This window comes from Triticum urartu, chromosome 7A (genome assembly GCF_056163025.1).
Source record: "Triticum urartu cultivar PI428250 chromosome 7A, HENAU_Tu73, whole genome shotgun sequence".
Lineage (NCBI taxonomy): Eukaryota > Viridiplantae > Streptophyta > Magnoliopsida > Poales > Poaceae > Triticum > Triticum urartu.
Window position 1 is genome coordinate 656,527,836 of NC_141879.1, and position 19,175 is coordinate 656,547,010.

At 40.8% G+C, this 19,175-nt stretch overlaps 1 protein-coding gene across 1 annotated transcript; it reads right to left on the reverse strand.

Annotated features, from left to right (window-relative positions):
- Positions 1 to 11,925: 11,925 nt before the first annotated feature.
- Positions 11,926 to 19,156, reverse strand: LOC125528931 (uncharacterized). The gene is made up of 9 exons (XM_087533692.1): positions 18,757 to 19,156; positions 17,226 to 17,616; positions 16,893 to 17,126; positions 14,914 to 16,117; positions 14,650 to 14,769; positions 14,313 to 14,486; positions 14,056 to 14,216; positions 12,809 to 12,900; positions 11,926 to 12,250 (listed from the first exon to the last, which is right to left on the reverse strand). The coding sequence occupies exons 1-4, from the start codon at positions 19,154 to 19,156 to the stop codon at positions 16,012 to 16,014; spliced, it is 1,131 nt and encodes a 376-aa protein (XP_087389818.1). The 3' UTR covers positions 11,926 to 12,250; positions 12,809 to 12,900; positions 14,056 to 14,216; positions 14,313 to 14,486; positions 14,650 to 14,769; positions 14,914 to 16,011.
- Between the last annotated feature and the right edge of the window lie 19 nt (positions 19,157 to 19,175).

Here is a 19,175-nt window from a genome sequence, read left to right on the forward strand (position 1 = left end):
AGTAGTAATAATTAAAAAAAGAAAACCCAAAAATATTTCCCGTTCTTCTTTTGCTTGTTGGGAGCTTTCCCGTGTAAATAGTTTTATTTCTTTTCTTTTCTTTGGGGGTCAGTAGGAGAAGACCATAATTAAATTGTTGAAGTGGCTCTTATATGCATTATTGTTGATTTAACCAAAGAGCCCATATTGCTTTGTCTTCTCCTGTTTATTGAATGCTCGCAGATTCCAGCTTAGTCTAATGCACGTGCACTCTTATTATTATTCACACCGTGCGGTCGTGCAAGTGAAAGGCAATCATGATGATATATGATGGACTGACTGAGATGAGAAAAGCTGGTATGAACTCGACCTCTTTTGTTTTTGTAAATATGATGAGCCCGTCGTTCTTGATTCAGCTTATTATGAATAAACATGTTTGCAATGACAATTAGAGATCATAATTGCTTGTGCCATGCTTGATTAGCTATGAGTTATAATGATTTACCTTGTATGCCAACATGCTATTGAGATGATTATGATGTGGTATGATGGGGTGGTATCCTCTTTTGAATGATTTAAGTGACTTGACTTGGCACATGTTCACGCATGTAGTTGAAACAAAATCAACATAGCCTTCACGATATTTATGTTCATGGTGGATTATATCCTACTCATGCTTGCATCCAATGTTTATTAATTTTAATGCATGTACATGGATGTTGTAGCTCTCTAGTTGGTCGCTTCCCAGTCTTTTGCTAGCCTTCACTTGTACTAAGCGGGAATACTGCTTGTGCATCCACTCCCTTAAACCCCAAAGTTATTCCAGATGAGTCCACCATACCTTCCTATATGCGGTATCTACCTGCCGTTCCAAGTAAATTTGTATGTGCCAAACTCTAAACCTTCAAATAAACATTCTGTTTTGTATGCTCGAATAGCTCATGTATCAACAAAGGCTGTCCTTATCTTCCATGTTAGGCGGGTTATTCTCAAGAGGAGTGGACTCCGCTCCTCACTCACGAGAAAATGGCTGGTCACCGGGATGCCCAGTCCCATACTTTATGCAAACTAAATCAAAATTAATTGCAAACAAAACTCCCCCTGGGACCTAATGTATATTGGAGGCACTCATTGTTTCGAGCAAGCCATGGATTGATGCTTGTTGGTGGGGGGGGGGGTATAAACTTTACCATTCTGTTTGGGAACCGCCTATAATGTGTTTAGCATGGAAGATATCACCATCTCTTAGTTGTTACGTTGACAATGAAAGTATACCGCTCAAAATACAATTTATCTCTATTTCAAAACCGAGCTCTGGCACCTCTACAAATCCCTGCTTCCCTCTGCGAAGGGCCTATCCATTTACTTTTATGTTGAGTCATCACCTTCTTATTAAAAAGCACTAACTGGAGAGCACAACCATCATTTGCATTCATCACTGTTAATTTATATTGGGTATGACTATGATTGGATCTCTTTTATCATGAATTACAATGTCTAGTCAGTCCTTGATCTTTAAAGGTGCTCTGCATTTATGTTTTGCGGTCTCAGAAAGGGCTAGCGAGATACCATCTTGTTATATCATATTATGATTGTTTTGAGAAAGTGTTGTCATTCGAGATTTATTATTATGACTTGCTAGTTGATTATGCTATTGATATGAGTAATTGTGAGACCTGAGAATTATTGCAAATATGGTTAGTTATGATTTATGCTGAAAACTTGAATGCTGGCTTGACATAGTTACAACAACAAGAGCAAACAGAGTTTGCAAAAGTTTTTCTTTCTTTATTTCAGTTTGTCAACTGAATTGCTTGAGGACAAGCAAGGGTTTAAGCTTGGGGGAGTTGATACGTCTCCGTCGTATCTACTTTTACAAACACTTTTGCCCTTGTTTTGGACTCTATATTGTATGATTTGAATGGAACTAACCCGGACTGACGCTGTTTTCGGCAGAATTACCATGATGTTGTTTTATGTGCAGAAAACAAATATTCTTGGAATGACCTGAAACTCCACGGGAGTTCTTAGAAAAAAAATCCTCGCCAAATATGAAGACCAGGGGGCCCACACCCTTTCCACGAGGGTGGGGGCGCGCCCCCTCCTAGGGCGCGCCCCCTACCTCGTGGGCCCCCTGTTGACCCTCCGACGCCAACTCCAACTCTATATATTTGCTTTCGAAGAGAAAAAAATCAGAGAGAATAAATCATCGCGTTTTACGATACAGAGCCACCGCCAAGCCCTAAAAACTCTCGGGAGGGCTGATCTGGAGTCCGTTCGGGGCTCCGAAGAGGGGGATTCGTCGCCGTCGTCATCATCAACCATCCTCCATCACCAATTTCATGATGCTCACCGCCGTGCGTGAGCAATTGCATCGTAGGCTTGCTGGACGGTGATGGGTTGGATGAGATTTATCATGTAATCGAGTTAGTTTTGTTAGGGTTTGATCCCTAGTATCCATTATGTTCTGAGATCAATGTTGCTATGACTTTGCTATGCTTAATGCTTGTCACTAGGGCCCGAGTGCCATGATTTCAGATCTGAACCTATTATGTTTTCATGAATATATGTGAGTTCTTGATCCTATCTTGCAAGTCTATAGTCACCTACTATGTGTTATGATCCGGCAACCCCGAAGTGACAATAATCGGGACCACTCCCGGTGATGACCATAGTTTGAAGAGTTCATGTATTCACTATGTGCTAATGCTTTGTTCCGGTTCTCTATTAAAAGGAGGCCTTAATATCCCTTAGTTTCCAATAGGACCCCGCTGCCACGGGAGGGTAGGACAAAACATGTCATGCAAGTTCTTTTTCATAAGCACGTATGACTATATACAAAATACATGCCTACATTACATTGACGAACTGGAGCTAGTTCTGTGTCACCCTATGTTATGACTGTTACATGATGAACCACATCCGGCATAATTATCCATCACTGATCTGGTGCCTACGAATTTTCCATATACTGGTTTACGCTTATTTACTTTCCCGCTGCTACTGTTACAATCACTACAAAATACCAAAAACATTACTTTTGCTGTCTTTACTTTTGTTGCTGCTACCACCACTATCATATTACTTTGCTACTAAACACTTTGCTGCAGATACTAAGTTTCCAGGTGTGGTTGAATTGACAACTCAGCTGCTAATACTTGAGAATATTCTTTGGCTCCCCTTGTGTCGAATCAATAAATTTGGGTTGAATACTCTACCCTCGAAAGCTGTTGCGATCCCCTATACTTGTGGGTTATCACCCATCACAATCCCTATCTCTCGCATTACATTATTTGCCATTTGCCTCTCGTTTTCCTCTCCCCCACTTCACCCTTGCCGTTTTATTCGCCCTCTCTCTCTATCCTCCCTCTCTATTTGCCTCTTTTGCCCGTTTGCTCGTGTGCTAGTTTGCTAGTTTGTCGTGATGGCTCAAGATACTACCAAATTGTGTGACTTCACCAATACCAATAATAATGATTTCCTTAGCACTCCGATTGCTCCTCTTGCTAATACTGAATCTTGTGAAATCAATACTGCTTTGTTGAATCTTGTTATGAAAGATCAATTCGCCGGCCTTCCTAGTGAAGATGCCGCTACTCATCTGAGTAGCTTCGTTGATTTATGTGATATGCAAAAAAAAAGATGTCGATAATGATGTCATTAAATTGAAGCTATTTCCTTTTTCGCTTAAAGATCGTGCTAAAGCTTGGTTTTCGTCTTTGCCTAAAAATAGTATTGATTCTTGGAACAAGTGCAAAGATGCTTTTATCTCTAAGTATTTCCCTCCCGCTAAGATCATCTCTCTTAGAAACGATATTATGAACTTTAAGAACTTGATCATGAACATGTTGCACAAGCTTGGGAGAGAATGAAATTAATGATACGTAATTGCCCTACTCATGGTTTGAATTTGTGGATGATTATACAAAAATTTTATGCCGGATTGAATTTTGCTTCTAGAAATCTTTTAGATTCGGCCGCGGTAGGCACTTTCATGGAAATCACTTTAGGAGATGCTACTAAACTCCTAGATAATATTATGGTTAATTATTCTCAATGGCATACTGAAAGATCTTCTAATAAAAAAGTGCATGCGATAGAAGAAATCAATGTTTTGAGTGGAAAGATGGATGAACTTATGAAATTATTTGCTACTAAGAGTGTTTCTTCTGATCCTAATGATATGCCTTTGTCTACTTTGATTGAGAATACCAATGAATCTATGGATATGAATTTTGTTGGTAGGAATAATTTTGGTAACAACGCTTATAGAGGGAATTTTAATCCTAGGCCATATCCTAGTAATCCTTCCAATAATCATGGGAATTCCTACAACAACTCTTATGGAAATTATAATAAGATGCCCTCTGAATTTGAGAATAGTGTTAAAGAGTTTATGAATTCACAAAAGAATTTTAATGCTTTGCTTGAAGAGAAATTGCTTAAAGTTGATGATTTGGCTAGGAACGTTGATAGAATTTCTCTTGAGGTTGATTCTTTAAAGCTTAGATCTATTCCTCCTAAGCATGATATCAATGAGTCTCTCAAAGCCATGAGAATTTCCATTGATGAGTGCAAGGAAAGAACCGCTAGGATGCGTGCTTCCAAAGATGCCTTTATTAAAGCGTGTTCTTCCAATTCCTATGAAAATCAAGATGAAGATCTAAAAGTTATTGATGTGTCCCCTATTAACTCTTTGTTTTGCAATATGAATCTTGATGAAACTAAATATGATCTTCCTTTACCTAGAAGGCGTTCTAAAAATCCGGAGTATTTAGATCTTTATGATGAAATTGATGAAAGTGGGATTGAAAGAAATAAAAATCTAGATGTTGCTAAACCCACTATATTGGACTTCAAGGAGTTTAATTATGAAAGTTGCTCTTTAATTGATTGTATTTCCTTGTTGCAATCCGTGCTAAATTCTCCACATGCTTGTAGCCAACATAAAGCCTTCACCGAACATATTGTTGATGCCTTGATGCAATCTTATGAAGAAAAACTTGAGTTGAAAGTTTCTATCCCTAGAAAACTCTATGATGAGTGGGAACCAACTATTAAAATTAAAATTAAAGATCATGAGTTTTATGCTTTGTGTGATTTGGGTGCTAGTGTCTCTACTATTCCCAAGACTTTGTGTGATTTGCTAGACTTCCGTAATTTTGATGATTGCTCTCTAAACTTGCATCTTGCGGATTCTACTATTAAGAAACCTATGGGAAGGATTAATGATGTTCTTATTGCTGCAAATAGGAATTATGTGCCCGTAGATTTCATTGTTCTTGATATAGATTGCAATCCTTCTTGCCCTATTATTCTTGGTAGACCTTTCCTTAGAACGGTTGTTGCGATTATTGATATGAAGGAAGGGAATATTAGATTTCAATTTCCATTAAAAAAGGGCATGTAACACTTTCCTAGAAAGAAAATAAAATTGCCATATGAAACTATCATGAGAGCCACTTATGGATTGCCTACCAAAGATGGCAATACCTAGATCTATCCTCGCTTTTATGCCTAGCTAGGGGCGTTAAACGATAGCGCTTGTTGGGAGGCAACCCAATTTTATTTTTATTCCTTGATTTTTGCCCATGTTTAGTAATAAATAAATTATCTATCCTCTGTTTTGGTTGTGTTTTTTGTGTTTAATTAGTGTTTGTTCCAAGTAGAACCGTTGGGAAGACTTGGGGAAAGTCATGTTGAACTTGCTGTAAAAAACAGAAACTTTAGCACTCACGAGATCTGCTGTCATTTTTATTTTAAGAGTGATATTTAGTTAATTCTTTTTTCATATGATTAATAGATAAATTCCTCACGTCCAGCAATTTATTTTATAATTTTTGGGGTTCCAGATTTTGCGCTAGCTACAGATTACTACAAACTGTTCTGTTTTTGACAGATTCTGTTTTTCGTGTGTTGTTTGCTTATTTTGATGAATCTATGGTTAGTAAAATAGTTTATAATCCATAGAGAAGTTGGAATACAGTAGGTTTAACACCAATATAAATAAATAATGAGTTCATTACAGTACCTTGAAGTGGTCTTTTGTTTTCTTTCGCTAACGGAGCTCACGAGTTTTCTACTTTAAGTTTTGTGTTGCGAAGTTTTCAAGTTTTAGGTGAATTCTTTTGATGGATTATGGAACAAGGAGTGGCAAGAGCCTAAGCTTGGGGATGCCCATGGCACCCCCAAGATAATCCAAGGACACCAAAAAGTCAAAGCTTGGGGATGCCCCGGAAGGCATCCCCTCTTTTGTCCACTTCCATCGGTAATTTATTTGGAGCTATATTTTTATTCACCAACATGATATGTGTTTTGCTTGGAGCGTCTTGTATTATTTTTGTCTTTTTGTTTTAGTATGCCACAATCATCCTTTTTGTACACACCTTTTGAGAGAGCCATACATGAATTAAAATTTGATAGAATACTCTATGTGCTTCACTTATATCTTTTGAGCTATATAGTTTTGCTCTATGTGCTTCACTTATATTTTCTTGAGATAAGTAATTTTGCTCTATGTGCTTCACTTAGATATTTTAGAGCACGGTGGTGGATTTGTTTTAAAGAAACTATTGATCTCTCATGTTTCACTTAAATTATTTTGAGAGTCTTAATAGCATGGTAATTTGCTTAATAATAACACGCTTGGTATTCAAGATTTGTGAAACTTTATTTTGAGTGTGTTGAATACTAAGAAAAGTTGTATGCTTGATAATTGTTTTGAGATATGGAGGTAGTAATATCAAAGTCATGCTAGTAGAGTAATTGTGAATTTGAGAAGTGCTTGAGTTAAAGTTTGCAAGTCCCGTAGCATGCACGTATGGTAAATGTTATGCAACAAATTTGAAACATGAGGTGTTATTTGATTGTCCTCCTTATGAGTGGCGGTCAGGGACGAGCGATGGTCTTTTCCTACCAATCTATCCCCCTAGGAGCATGCGCGTAATACTTTGGTTTTTGATGGCTTGTAGATTTTTGCAATAAGTATATGAGTTCTTTATGACTAATGTTGAGTCCATGGATTATACGCACTCTCACCCTTCCATCATTGCTAGCCTCTACGGTACCGTGCATTGCCCTTTCTCACATCGAGAGTTGGTGCAAACTTCGCCGGTGCATCCAAACCCCGTGATATGATACGCTCTTTCACACATAAACCTCCTTATATCTTCCTCAAAACAGCCACCATACCTACCTATTATGGCATTTCCATAGCCATTCCGAGATATATTGCCATGCAACTTTTCACCATCTAGTTTATCATGACACATCCATCATTGTCATATTGCTTAGCATGATCATGTAGTTGACATAGTATTTGTGGCAAAGCCACCGTTCATAATTTTTCATACTTGTCACTCTTGATTCATTGCATATCCCGGTACACCGCCGGAGGCACCCATATAGAGTCATACTTTGTTTTAGAATCGAGTTGTAATCATTGAGTTATAAATAAATAAAAGTGTGATGATCATCATTCAATAGAGCATTGTCCCAAAAAAGGCCAAAGAAAAAAGAAGGCCCAATAAATAAATAAATAAATAAATAAAAAGGGACAATGCTACTATTCCTTTTTCCACACTTGTGCTTCAAAGTAGCACCATGTTCTTCATATAGAGAGTCTCTTGAGTTATCACTTTCATATACTAGTGTGAATTTTCATTATAGAACTTGGATTGTATATTCCAACAATGGGCCTCCTCAAGTGCCCTAGGTCTTCGTGAGCAAGCAAGTTGGATGCACACCCACTTAGTTTCTTTTGTTGAGCTTTCATACATTTATAGCTCTAGTGCATCCGTTGCATGGCAATCCCTACTCCTTGCATTAACATCAATTGATGGGCATCTCCATAGCCCATTGATTAGCCTCGTTGATGTGAGACTTTCTCCTTTTTTGTCTTCTCCACATAACCCCCACCATTATATTCTATTCCACCCATAGTGCTATATCCATGGCTCACGCTCATGTATTGCGTGAAAGTTTATGAGTTTGAAATTATTAAGGTATGAAACAATTGCTTGGCTTGTCATCGGGGTTGTGCATGATGAGAGCATTCTTGTGTGACGAAAATGGAGTATGACTAAACTATATGATTTTGTAGGGATGAACTTTCTTTGGCCATGTTACTTTAAGAAAACATAATTGCTTTGTTGGTTTGCTTGAAGTATTATTATTCTTTATGTCAATATGAACTTTTGTCTTGAATCTTCCTAATCTGAATATTCATACCACAATTAGGAAGATTTGCATTGAAATTATGCCAAGTAGCACTCCGCATCAAAAATTCTCTTTTTATCATTTACCTACTCGAGGACGAGCAGGAATTAAGCTTGGGGATGCCTGATACGTCTCCAACGTATCTATAATTTTTGATTGCTCCATGCTATATTATCTACTGTTTTGGACTATATTGGGCTTTATTTTCCATTTTTATATTATTTTTGGGACTAACCTATTAACCGGAGGCCCAGCCCAGAATTGCTGTTTTTTTGCCTATTTCAGTGTTTCGGAGAAACAGAATATAAAACGGAGTCCAAACGGAATAAAACCTTCGGGAACGTGATTTTCTCACCGAACGTGATCCAGGAGACTTGGACCCTACTTCAAGGAGTCAAAGAGGTGGTCACGAGGGTGGGGGGCGCCCCCCTAGGGCGCGCCCCCTGCCTCGTGGGCCCCTCGGTGCTCCACCGACGTACTCCTTCCTCCTATATATACCTACGTACCCCCAAACGATCAGAACAGGAGCCAAAAACCTAATTCCACTGCCGCAACTTTCTGTATCCACGAGATCCCATCTTGGGGCCTGTTCCGGAGCTCCGCCGGAGAGGGCCGTCATCACGGAGGGCTTCTACATCATCATAGCCTCTGCGATAAAGTGTGAGTAGTTTACCTCAGACCTTCGGGTCCATAGTTAGTAGCTAGATGGCTTCTTCTCTCTTTTTGGATCTCAATACAAAGTTCCCTCCCTCTCTTGTGGAGATCTATTCGATGTAATCTTGTTTTTGCGGTGTGTTTGTTGAGACCGATGAATTGTGGGTTTATGATCAAGTCTATCTATGAATAATATTTGAATCTTCTCTGAATTCTTTTATGTATGATTGGTTATCTTTGCAAGTCTCTTTGAATTATCCGTTTGGTTTGGCCAACTAGATTGGTAGTTCTTGCCATGAGAGAAGTGCTTAGCTTTGAGTTCGATCTTGCGGTGTCCTTTCCCAGTGACAGAAGGGGCAGCAAGGCACGTATTGTATCGTTGCCATCGAGGATAACAAGATGGGGTTTATTTCATATTGCATGAATTTATCTCTCTACATCATGTCATCTTGCTTAAGGCGTTACTCTGTTTTTAACTTAATACTCTAGATGCATGCTGGATAGCGGTCGATGAGTGGAGTAATAGTAGTAGATGCACAATCGTTTCGGTCTACTTGTCACGGACGTGATGCCTATATACATGATCATGCCTAGATATTCTCATAACTATGCTCAATTATGTCAATTGCTCAACAGTAATTTGTTCACCCACCATAGAATACTTATGCTCTTGAGAGAAGCCACTAGTGAAACCTATGGCCCCCGGGTCTATTCTCATCATATCAATCTCCATCACTTTAATCTTGCTTTGCTTTTTTACTTTGCCTTTACTTTTTACTTTGCATCTTTATACCAAAAATACCAAAAATATTATATCTATCAGATCTCACTCTCGTAAGTGTCCGTGAAGGGATTGACAACCCCTAATCGCGTTGGTTGCGAGTAGCTATCGTTTTGTGCGGGTACGAGGGACTTGAGCGTGGCCTCCTACTGGATTGATACCTTGGTTCTCAAAAATTAAGGGAAATATTTACGCTACTTTGCTGCATCATCCCTTCCTCTTCGGAGAAAACCAACGCAAGCTCAAGAGGTAGCGGGGAGGCAAGGCCGGCGGCGGCGTCGAGGTCGAGGTCGTCGTCTATGGCGGGTGTGGGGCAGGAGCACGCGCGCGGGCGGGAGGGTTTTGGAGAAAATGGGGGAAATGGTGGTGGCTGCCACCGACCGACAGGCCCAGGGGAAGGAGTAGGCGCACGCGTCCGTCTCGTGTCCACGGCGACGTAAATCCGGCTAAAAAATGAACCGAAAATGGGTCGGCATGTGGATGCCAAACGGACGCGCGTCCGTTTGGGTGTTCGGCGCATTGGGCCGCCTTTTGTGTTCGCGGCGACCCAAATGAACGGTGATGGACGAAATGGGTCACCCCATTAAAGTTGCTCCAACAATCGTTTGAAAAGGGCGGTCTAGCAGAGTCGTCATCCTACGCCCGATCACCGTAGCTTTTATGGATGTTGTTTACGTCGCCTGGACAAACTCTCGTATGTGTATTATGAAAGTTGCGAATATGATGACTTTGTTAGAATTGCCCTAATAGATGGATATGGATCATCTAACAAAGTTCCTATCGAGCCGGAATTGCCTAGCCCCCGCCGCCAGCAAACTAGACAAACCTTGTCTATCGTTGGTTCTTTCTCAATTCAGGACGGCGGTGCAGGCGCTAGGATGATCCTGTGTCGGGAGGATGGCTCGGTGATAGTTGTTGCATACCGAGTCGTTTTTAACTATAATGAGGCACTCCAGGCGGAGATACATGCACTGATGCAGGGCATGGCCCTGGCTATTCAACACACTGGTAAACAAATGATGGTTCAATCAGATTTCTTAGAGGCACCCTCGATCCTCTCAAGCGATAATATGTCTTGACCTGCATATGTGCACTTGGTAGCTGAGATCAAGTCATTGATAAAGGATAGGGAGTTTGTTCCATAAAAGATAAATAGAGCACAAAATAAGGTAGCAGATTGTATGGCAAACTATAGGTGTATCCAGCATGTTCTTGGTATGGATGAGCAGATGTCGTTCATGTGGTGATGATATATGACCTCCGCCTTGCATCATGGCAACATCTTCTATTCCGTTTGGATCCGATTAGCTTGACACAAGGGCAGGATGTGTTTCGTTGGATCCTCACTACATCAGGATCCCTCACAATTGACTCTACGTGCCATGCATTCTCACATTTAGAGATTCCCGTGAATAATAATAAACTAATATGGAATTCAAAGATGCCACTAAAAATTAAGATTTTCATGTGGTATCTTCGAAAGGAGTTGTGTTAACAAAAGACAACCTTACTCGACGCAACTAGCAAGGAAGTAAGAAGTGTAGCTTTTGTACTCAAGACGAGACAATTAAACACCTCTTCTTTCAATGCAAATTTGCGCTTCTATATGGCCAATCATCCAAATAGCGTCCAATTTGTATCCGCCCACAAGTGTTGCCAATATATATGATCACTGGCTTGACGGAATACCAAATACTTTTTTATATGCTAATACGGGCGGGAGCATCAGCCTTATTATGGGCACTTTGGTTATGTAGAAATCATTGTATTTTTAATGGCAAAACATCTTCTCCTATGCAGGTCATTTACCGTTGTATGCATTGGCTTCGTATGTGGTCTACGCTACAGCAAACGGAGTATCAATCGTTGTTCAAGGCGGTGTGTATGCGGTTGAAGTAGGTGGTCACGGAGGTTTTTACCCAACATGGGTTGCAACATAATCTCCGGATCGGTCCACCTCCTTGGTCGATATTGGCATAGTTCCGGACTCATATGCTTTATTGTTGCCAACTTGTAGTTTTCATATATAAATACTTCGTTAGACTGTTCGTTTAAGCCTATGTGCATCTTAGCTATACTAGTAAGCTTGCACGTGCAATGCACGTTTTGATAGAAATTCATTAGAAAATAATATTTAAATATATGAAACTTACATTTTTAGTTTACATATAGCAATATCTTACATGAGCAATGGTTTACCATACATCTCACATACTCTATGAATTTAAATCTTGATGTAATATGTACTTAACAGATTTTCCTAAAGCATATTGAAATTAAATCCGCCATCGCAGTTCACCAATCAAGAATAATCTTAATGAACACCCGAAACATTCTTCCTTCTTAACCCAGAAAAATACCTATTACAATCCAGACACCTATATGGGGCCTATCAGATCATCGCAATGAAAAAAAATCGGATAGGTAAGTAAAAATTAATCATAATATATTTCTCAGAATATTACGACAGCTACAGTTCACCATCATATAGCTGCTGAGACCATCGCCGGTGTTGCCCGAAAAAACACCCTCATAGCTCAATGTTCTCCTTGATAACAATCTGCGGGCCTAATCCTCTTTTTCTGCATCTTTTAGCTCATATCGTTCCTTCTCTCCAGGCTACATGTTATTTCTAATCATAATCAGCAATTGTAAAACAAATAATGTAAGCTCACATACATGCTATAGCATACATATTTCAATTGCAGCTTCATACACAAGGAATATAGTAAGCGTGCACAAGCAATGCACGCCTCGACTGATGTTACAACCAGATATGCAAATTCTAAAGATATTATGATTACACTAAAAAATATGACAACCAACCTATAATTTAAATGATTTTCAAGCAACTCTACAATTTAGCATCATATGCATGGAGTGAAGACACCTGATTACCTTAGTATGTCTTAATACACTAACAAATTCTTGTACAACATAAGGGGTGCATGTTGTATGCAGCTTCATTCTCAGTGTAGTTGATTAGATGCACCAAAATTCTTATCTCACAACTATACTTTAGGAGAACCACAGGTCATTATCTTTAGAGTTTTCATGAGGTAGAATAAAAAAATGAAATATTAAATATTCACCCTGCAAATTGGTTGGTTCAATTCTTTCTCGTTCCATGAGTGCACAAACCAAAAAGCAAAATAACCAGATAGACATGCTACGTACATTGGAAACCAATTGAAATCATGCAGTGTTGATTGCATGCTTGTTTGTCTATGGAACATCCGCCTTGAAAGCAATTCAGTGACAATTGTTCTCTGCAAAATCAACAGTTTGCTCGCTCCTTATCTCAAGAGACAAAAATGAAATCAAATATATCTTGAGATAAGTAAATATAGAAATTTCATCTAAAAATATAATATAAAACCGATATCAGCCACATGAGAGTTCCATTTTGATTCCTACGACCTCATTTGAAATCTCAACAAATTAAAGTACATTATGCATATTCATCAATGACAAAATAATTCAAGTCCGTGTATGCTATAAAGGAACGAATCCGATCTATCTAAATAGCATGAATAGAGAATCACAAACTGCACACCCGCAAATATAGTATTTACAACAATAATTCCAAGGGAAAACAAGCTTTAATAAAAAAAAGGCTCCATCATATTTATCCTTCAAGTTCAAACAGAATCACTATATCAACACATGAACAAATAATCACTTCCTTTCAGATTTGCCATTCTGATTCATCACCACAGAACAAGCATATATTTCCAACATACGTGACCAAAACTACACTCATGAAATGAGGCAAAGTAGCATACGAATATTTTGCCAGGGTGTTTTTTGTGAAGGAGTATAAAGTCCTAATGTATAAGATTGTGCAAAACAAGCACCGGCGTGGTGGATATATGAATTCCTCTAAGGTTAGCTGATGGATGCAACTCCAAAAACCAAGCATGCTTTATTTTGAACAAAAGATACATGCCAACTTTATTATAGACAGACATCAAGACAAGTGAATGATATGCAGACATTCATTGGAAAATAACTGCCAGTATGACAAGGCTTTTTGTCACTGGAATTTAGTCTTTCAACTTTATAAAGATTGGCATATAATTGGCTGCTGCTAACAAATGGCCCAGTACAGCTGTATAAATAATAATGTCGTCATCAAGTGTAGGTCCTAGATTGTTTAAAATGGCAGTACTGTTCATGAAACAGGCAACCCGCGGTTCAGTAAATCACCTAATTTACATTAAATCGAAGATCGGATGTGATTGATCTCTCTATATCTTACGGCTGAGCTGATCATAATTACTGAAAACAACATGAAATAATTTTTTAGTCTGGATCGAACACCACCAAATGATCTTCAGCAACGATAGCTAGAATGGATTTTATCTCCAGTAATATTGGAACAATGACTGCAAACAGAGGAGATGGAGCGGGACTTGCATTACCAGAATAATGCCGGTGTTGAGCTGCTGCCCCAGTGAGACGATGCCAATGTCATTCAACACGTCGTGCTGGTGACGGTTGGGATGTTGACGGCAGCTGCCACATCCAGGCCGTTCGTGACGAGATGAGAGGACGTGTGCGGCATCACTGAACACGCAGATTGCTACCACAAAATAGTTCATCAATCTAAATTATCCTGTCTAGAGCTAGCTCTGAATGTCCAGTCAATTGCATCTAAGGCGAGCAGTCTTACACCAACCTGAATATCATGGAAGAGGCGTCCACTACTACATCTCAAACTGCCTTCCGTTGCAGTCTGTTCTCTTCTCCTGCGTGCATCCTTTCCACCATCTCATATCTGGCCTTCTTGTACCCACAGCCAGTCCCTGCCCACAACGCCTTACTTCTCCTCCTCTCCCTGCCAGCACAAGCACTGCAAGGATTTTAATAAAAAAATTGATTGGTTCAGCATAAAAACATTTTTTGTTAATTCATCATAGTCAGAATATCCTCACTACTTCAATCAACCACTGAAACGGTACCATAAACATCACAAATTTGCAAATAAAAATTGGAAGGAAGGATAAGTGGAATACCAGTTGTGTGGCAGTGGAATAATTGAAAGTTATGGACCAAGAATAATCCAAATCGACCTTCTATCGTTCGTCATGTTCATCTCTGAATCCATACACCATCTAGTTTTCCAGACCGGGATCCTGAATAGAAAGACCAAACACACTGAAGCAAATCAACTGAAGGCGCAAAAATAAGTATGAGTCGGCTACTCAGAGTCAGAATTCAGAAAGTAACTTGTCTAGGGAATTTCAACGAATCTATAGACATGCTGTTTGAATTAGCACCTAAATAATTCTCTCAATTAGAAAAAGACTCGCCACCAGGATTTGGGCGTCACACTGACCGGCGGCATCCAAAATTTGCAGAGAACAAGAAGTTCGCAAAATACTGTTTAATGGAAATCAACGTCCATGGAAGCCTGATTAACAAACAACTTCAAAGTATGAATTAGTTCTACTATTTGAAATCAACATACATGGTTTAGAAGGAGGGCTTGCCTCGCTGCCGGCCACAACAGATGTAGCCGCCGTCAATTGTCGAGCTAGATTGGGGCACCGGTTGTAGGTGCGGCTGACAGATAGGAAACAGGAGAAGAATGGAATGATGATGGAGGGAGGCACCTTGTTGCAGTACACCGCCTAATATAAAGCCTCTCATTGCCTTATTATTTGAATATGTGTTTGATTCGCGCAATTGTCTCTTTGCATGCTTGCGCTGCAATTTGTTTTTCTGGTTTTGTACAATCAGTGACTTTCTGCAGTATCAGTTTGTTTGCATGACACAGCTGCATGCTTGCTGCTACTTGGCCTCTCCTCTCCATGTCGTAAGATCAGTAAGCGGCAACATAAGAAAATCAGAAAATACCCTGATAAGTAGTTACAGATTGAACATGACAATTGTTAAGGATGATTACATGGGAAAGCATGTATATGAGTAAGAAGACATAGATATAGATGTAAGGGGGACATAAAATGCACCACGGGAGTAATTCAGAGCATAGAGTAATTTAGGATTGAATAAATGATGTGTACAACTATCTCTAGGCTTAGAAGGGAATTATTATAGATCATTGTTGTGCAAGCAAATGTTCAAGAGCTCATAATACAGAACAATATTAGAACTCAAAAGCTTGGAGAAATGAAATATTAGGACTCAAGCATTAAAATGAAAGAGGCCCAGCTGGCATAAAATTCACAAATCTATGGTTTGAAGGCTGCATATTATAGGGAGAGGAGTTTATACTTCACTAGATCATATAGTTACCTTGATTCACCTCACATGCAGCCTGCTTGGATACATGATACATAAAAGGTCTTCAGAATTAACATGAGAGATGGAAATGGTTAAGTTAGCAAATGGTAATAATAAGGGTAAAACAAGAATCAATGTCCAAAATCATTGTAGATGAACCGCAGCAGCAGTAATCGCTTAGCCAAGTCTGTACCTATCCTGTGAAGAGGACCAGCACTTTTTATCCTCTTTCTCTCCCTACAAGAAAAAATATCACCATGATGTAATCAGAATTTTCAATTTTGTGTCATTTAAAAAAAACTTATTTGGAGTTAAATTATAGCCATAAGCATCAGAAAAATGAAAATAACTAAATATTAGGAAGGCCATCACCCAGGGTGATCTTTGTGGATAACGAGGATAGTTTTGTGTCAGTCGCATCACGGGGAATTAACTCGAGTGAAGTCATGGAGGGGTGGAGCATAATCCATATCAGCCATCTACAAGATGTGGTCTACACATCTGTCTGCGCAAGAACAAACCGACCCATGGCAAGACGACTCAAGGGAAAGGAAACTTGCTGAGCATGCATGAAGCATCAACCCGATGAAGCAGATGTAGCTTGCTGAATTGTTTATGTAGCCATCGTATCAACGATACAAAATTGGCTACCCCAATCCCATAGGTTCAAACGTCCAGGAAGATTTCATAGGTTGTAACTACCCTGATCTGACAGGTTATAAATTCAGCAATATATCAGAGGTTGAAATAGTAGGCCATTCATCAGCAGGATTAAAAAAATCAAGTCTTATCAATCAGAGTTGGATTCAAATTTTATACTCGACATCTGTCTATTAGATAGAAGACCAAATAATTAAGCTACCAACAACCAAAGTCACAAGTTTGTTCACCCAGGGATATTGAATGACACAACCAAACAGAATCTGAAATCTTTGGAATTTCTTAACAAACCCCAGCAAATAAATCGTTAAAGAATGCATCCTACCGAGATATAAGAGGGAGAGGACTTTACCAGCAAATATGTCGCTGAGGTTCAGATTTGTTTTGTTGTGTGTCCTGAACCAGCGATGTAATGGGCTTGGCGAACATTAAGATGCAGGCACGAATCCTCCTCGAAGGCAGCGACGGTGGTAGAGGTGTCAACCGTACAGGCACGACGACTCCGCACATCTTCGAAGAGCGTGGTGGCAGCATCCTCCCTGGCACACGCGTGTCCGATCCTCCCTTAACACACACCTGGTGACGGCTGAACCAGAAGGAAGGGACGATCAGTGGCGATTTTTTCTCCTTCTTACGGAATGAATGGAGCAATCTGGAGTGGGTTCGTGGAGAAAGGGTTGGATGCCTGGATCTTGTATGGGCGGCGGGCGGCGAACGGCGCGACGGCGACCTGCGGCGGCTCCCGCGGGGCGCGACGGGCGGTGAATGGCGGCGGCGAACGGCGCGCCGGCGGGGCGGCGACCTGCGGCGGGCGGCTCCCGCGGCGGGGGCGGGCTCCCGCGGCTGGGGAGGCTCCCGGCGACCCGCGGCGGCTTCCCGTGGCTCCGGCGGCGCGAGGCGGCGGTGACGGGCGCGGCTTCCTGTGGCTCGGCGCGAGGCTGCTGCGAAGGGCGCGGCTGCGGGAGGCGAACGGCGCGGGAGGAGGAGGAGGTCGTGCGGGAGGAGAAGGAGGAGGTCGTGCGGACGGTTTTCTCTTTTTTTCACCGCGAGGCAGATTAGCCATCGATCGATCGTGGCTTAATTGGTAGTGTTACACAGAAGAATTAAGAGCTATTAGATTTTGACGATGGATGGATGTGATTGTTTGGATTTGTCTCTCTTCTTTTTATAATGGTAGTAGATATAGGGTCGGATGTCATTTATCATGTTTTGTATCTACTTGATGCTACATTCTAAGTTAATAAAAGCGTCATTTATCAGAAAAATATTGTGATGATATATTGCATCTCGATCATAACCTGTTATCATGAAATAAAATCCTCATTTGATGCGCCAAAAAAGAGAGAGTGACTTTTTAGTTTGGTCGCAGCCAAACTGTAATGGAGATGCACCGCCACGGTGTTTGGAGACGAGGCAGTGCGTCCGCCTGATCCTCAAACACTTTGGCCGTAGAGAAGTCAGCACAGGATCTGGCCGGCACTCCGATCGGGCACCTGTGATCAATTCGATCGTGCTGCTCCAATAGATTTTCAGCCTGCACATAAAAGCATCTCTAACAGATTCCGTAAAACACATTTGTAGTTTGCGAAAAAAAGGTTTTACAGGCCTGCGCGGACGGTCGCACAGGCAGACCCCGCAGAACGGATCCGTAAAAAAGGATATTCACGGAATATGCTTTTTTATAAGTCGGCTTTGTAGGTCTAATCTGGCGCCGCGCCCCCCGGCACGAAAAACCTAAATTTGCATCTCAATTTGATCCAACATAATGCATTTCTTTGCTTTTTCAACAACATTGGACACATAATCTCTCACCAAATCTTTACTAGAATAGTAAGACCAAATAAAACAAGAATCACAAATATGCATTTTAGAAGATTTTCAACTTTCATACTAGTTGGACCAATATTTTCTCCATGCGTTCATTGTTGATCTGTGGATTCTTAATTTTGCATTCTTCTTTCTTCATTTTTGGTTCAAAAGAAATAGACGTTACTTCACCTCTAATTGCACATGCAACCGCATCATTACCTTCGATTCTACTAAGGAGTGCATGAACGTCTATTAAGTTTCTTTCTATCAATAAATCAATGTATTCGCCTTCATAAAACCAAAATGAACATTCATCTTCCTACACACATGATGATGTTTGAAATGAGCTACCGCAATTGAATCAAAGAATGAGCTATCAAAATGAGCCGAATGAAAACAGCATGTACCCCGTCGTTTTCGCATTTGAAGAACACCCATCCAAGGTGCTTCGGCGTGCCCGAAGTTAGCCGCAACACTATCCGCGTGCAGTCGTCCCACTGTATGAGCGGCATCGGCGAGCCACAGAGCCGTTGCGCGAGCGCCGAGCCCGATGGACGGCCGGCCGAATCCATGCCTGCAAACCGTCGGCAGCAGCGGGGGGACGAACCTGCACATGCATGCGGCGATGCGGCCTTGTCGGGGCTGCGCGAGATGCTCCTCGACCATTCCATCGCTTGCGCAACCACCGGCGGCCGGAAAAGCCAAATCTGTCCGCCCGCGATGAAGGGCCGCAAATCCGCAATTTTTTGGCCCGCCGACGCAGGAGGAGGGGAGGGCAATCTCGTGCATGTGGCGGCCTTTCGGCATGCTCTCGCCGGAATCTTGG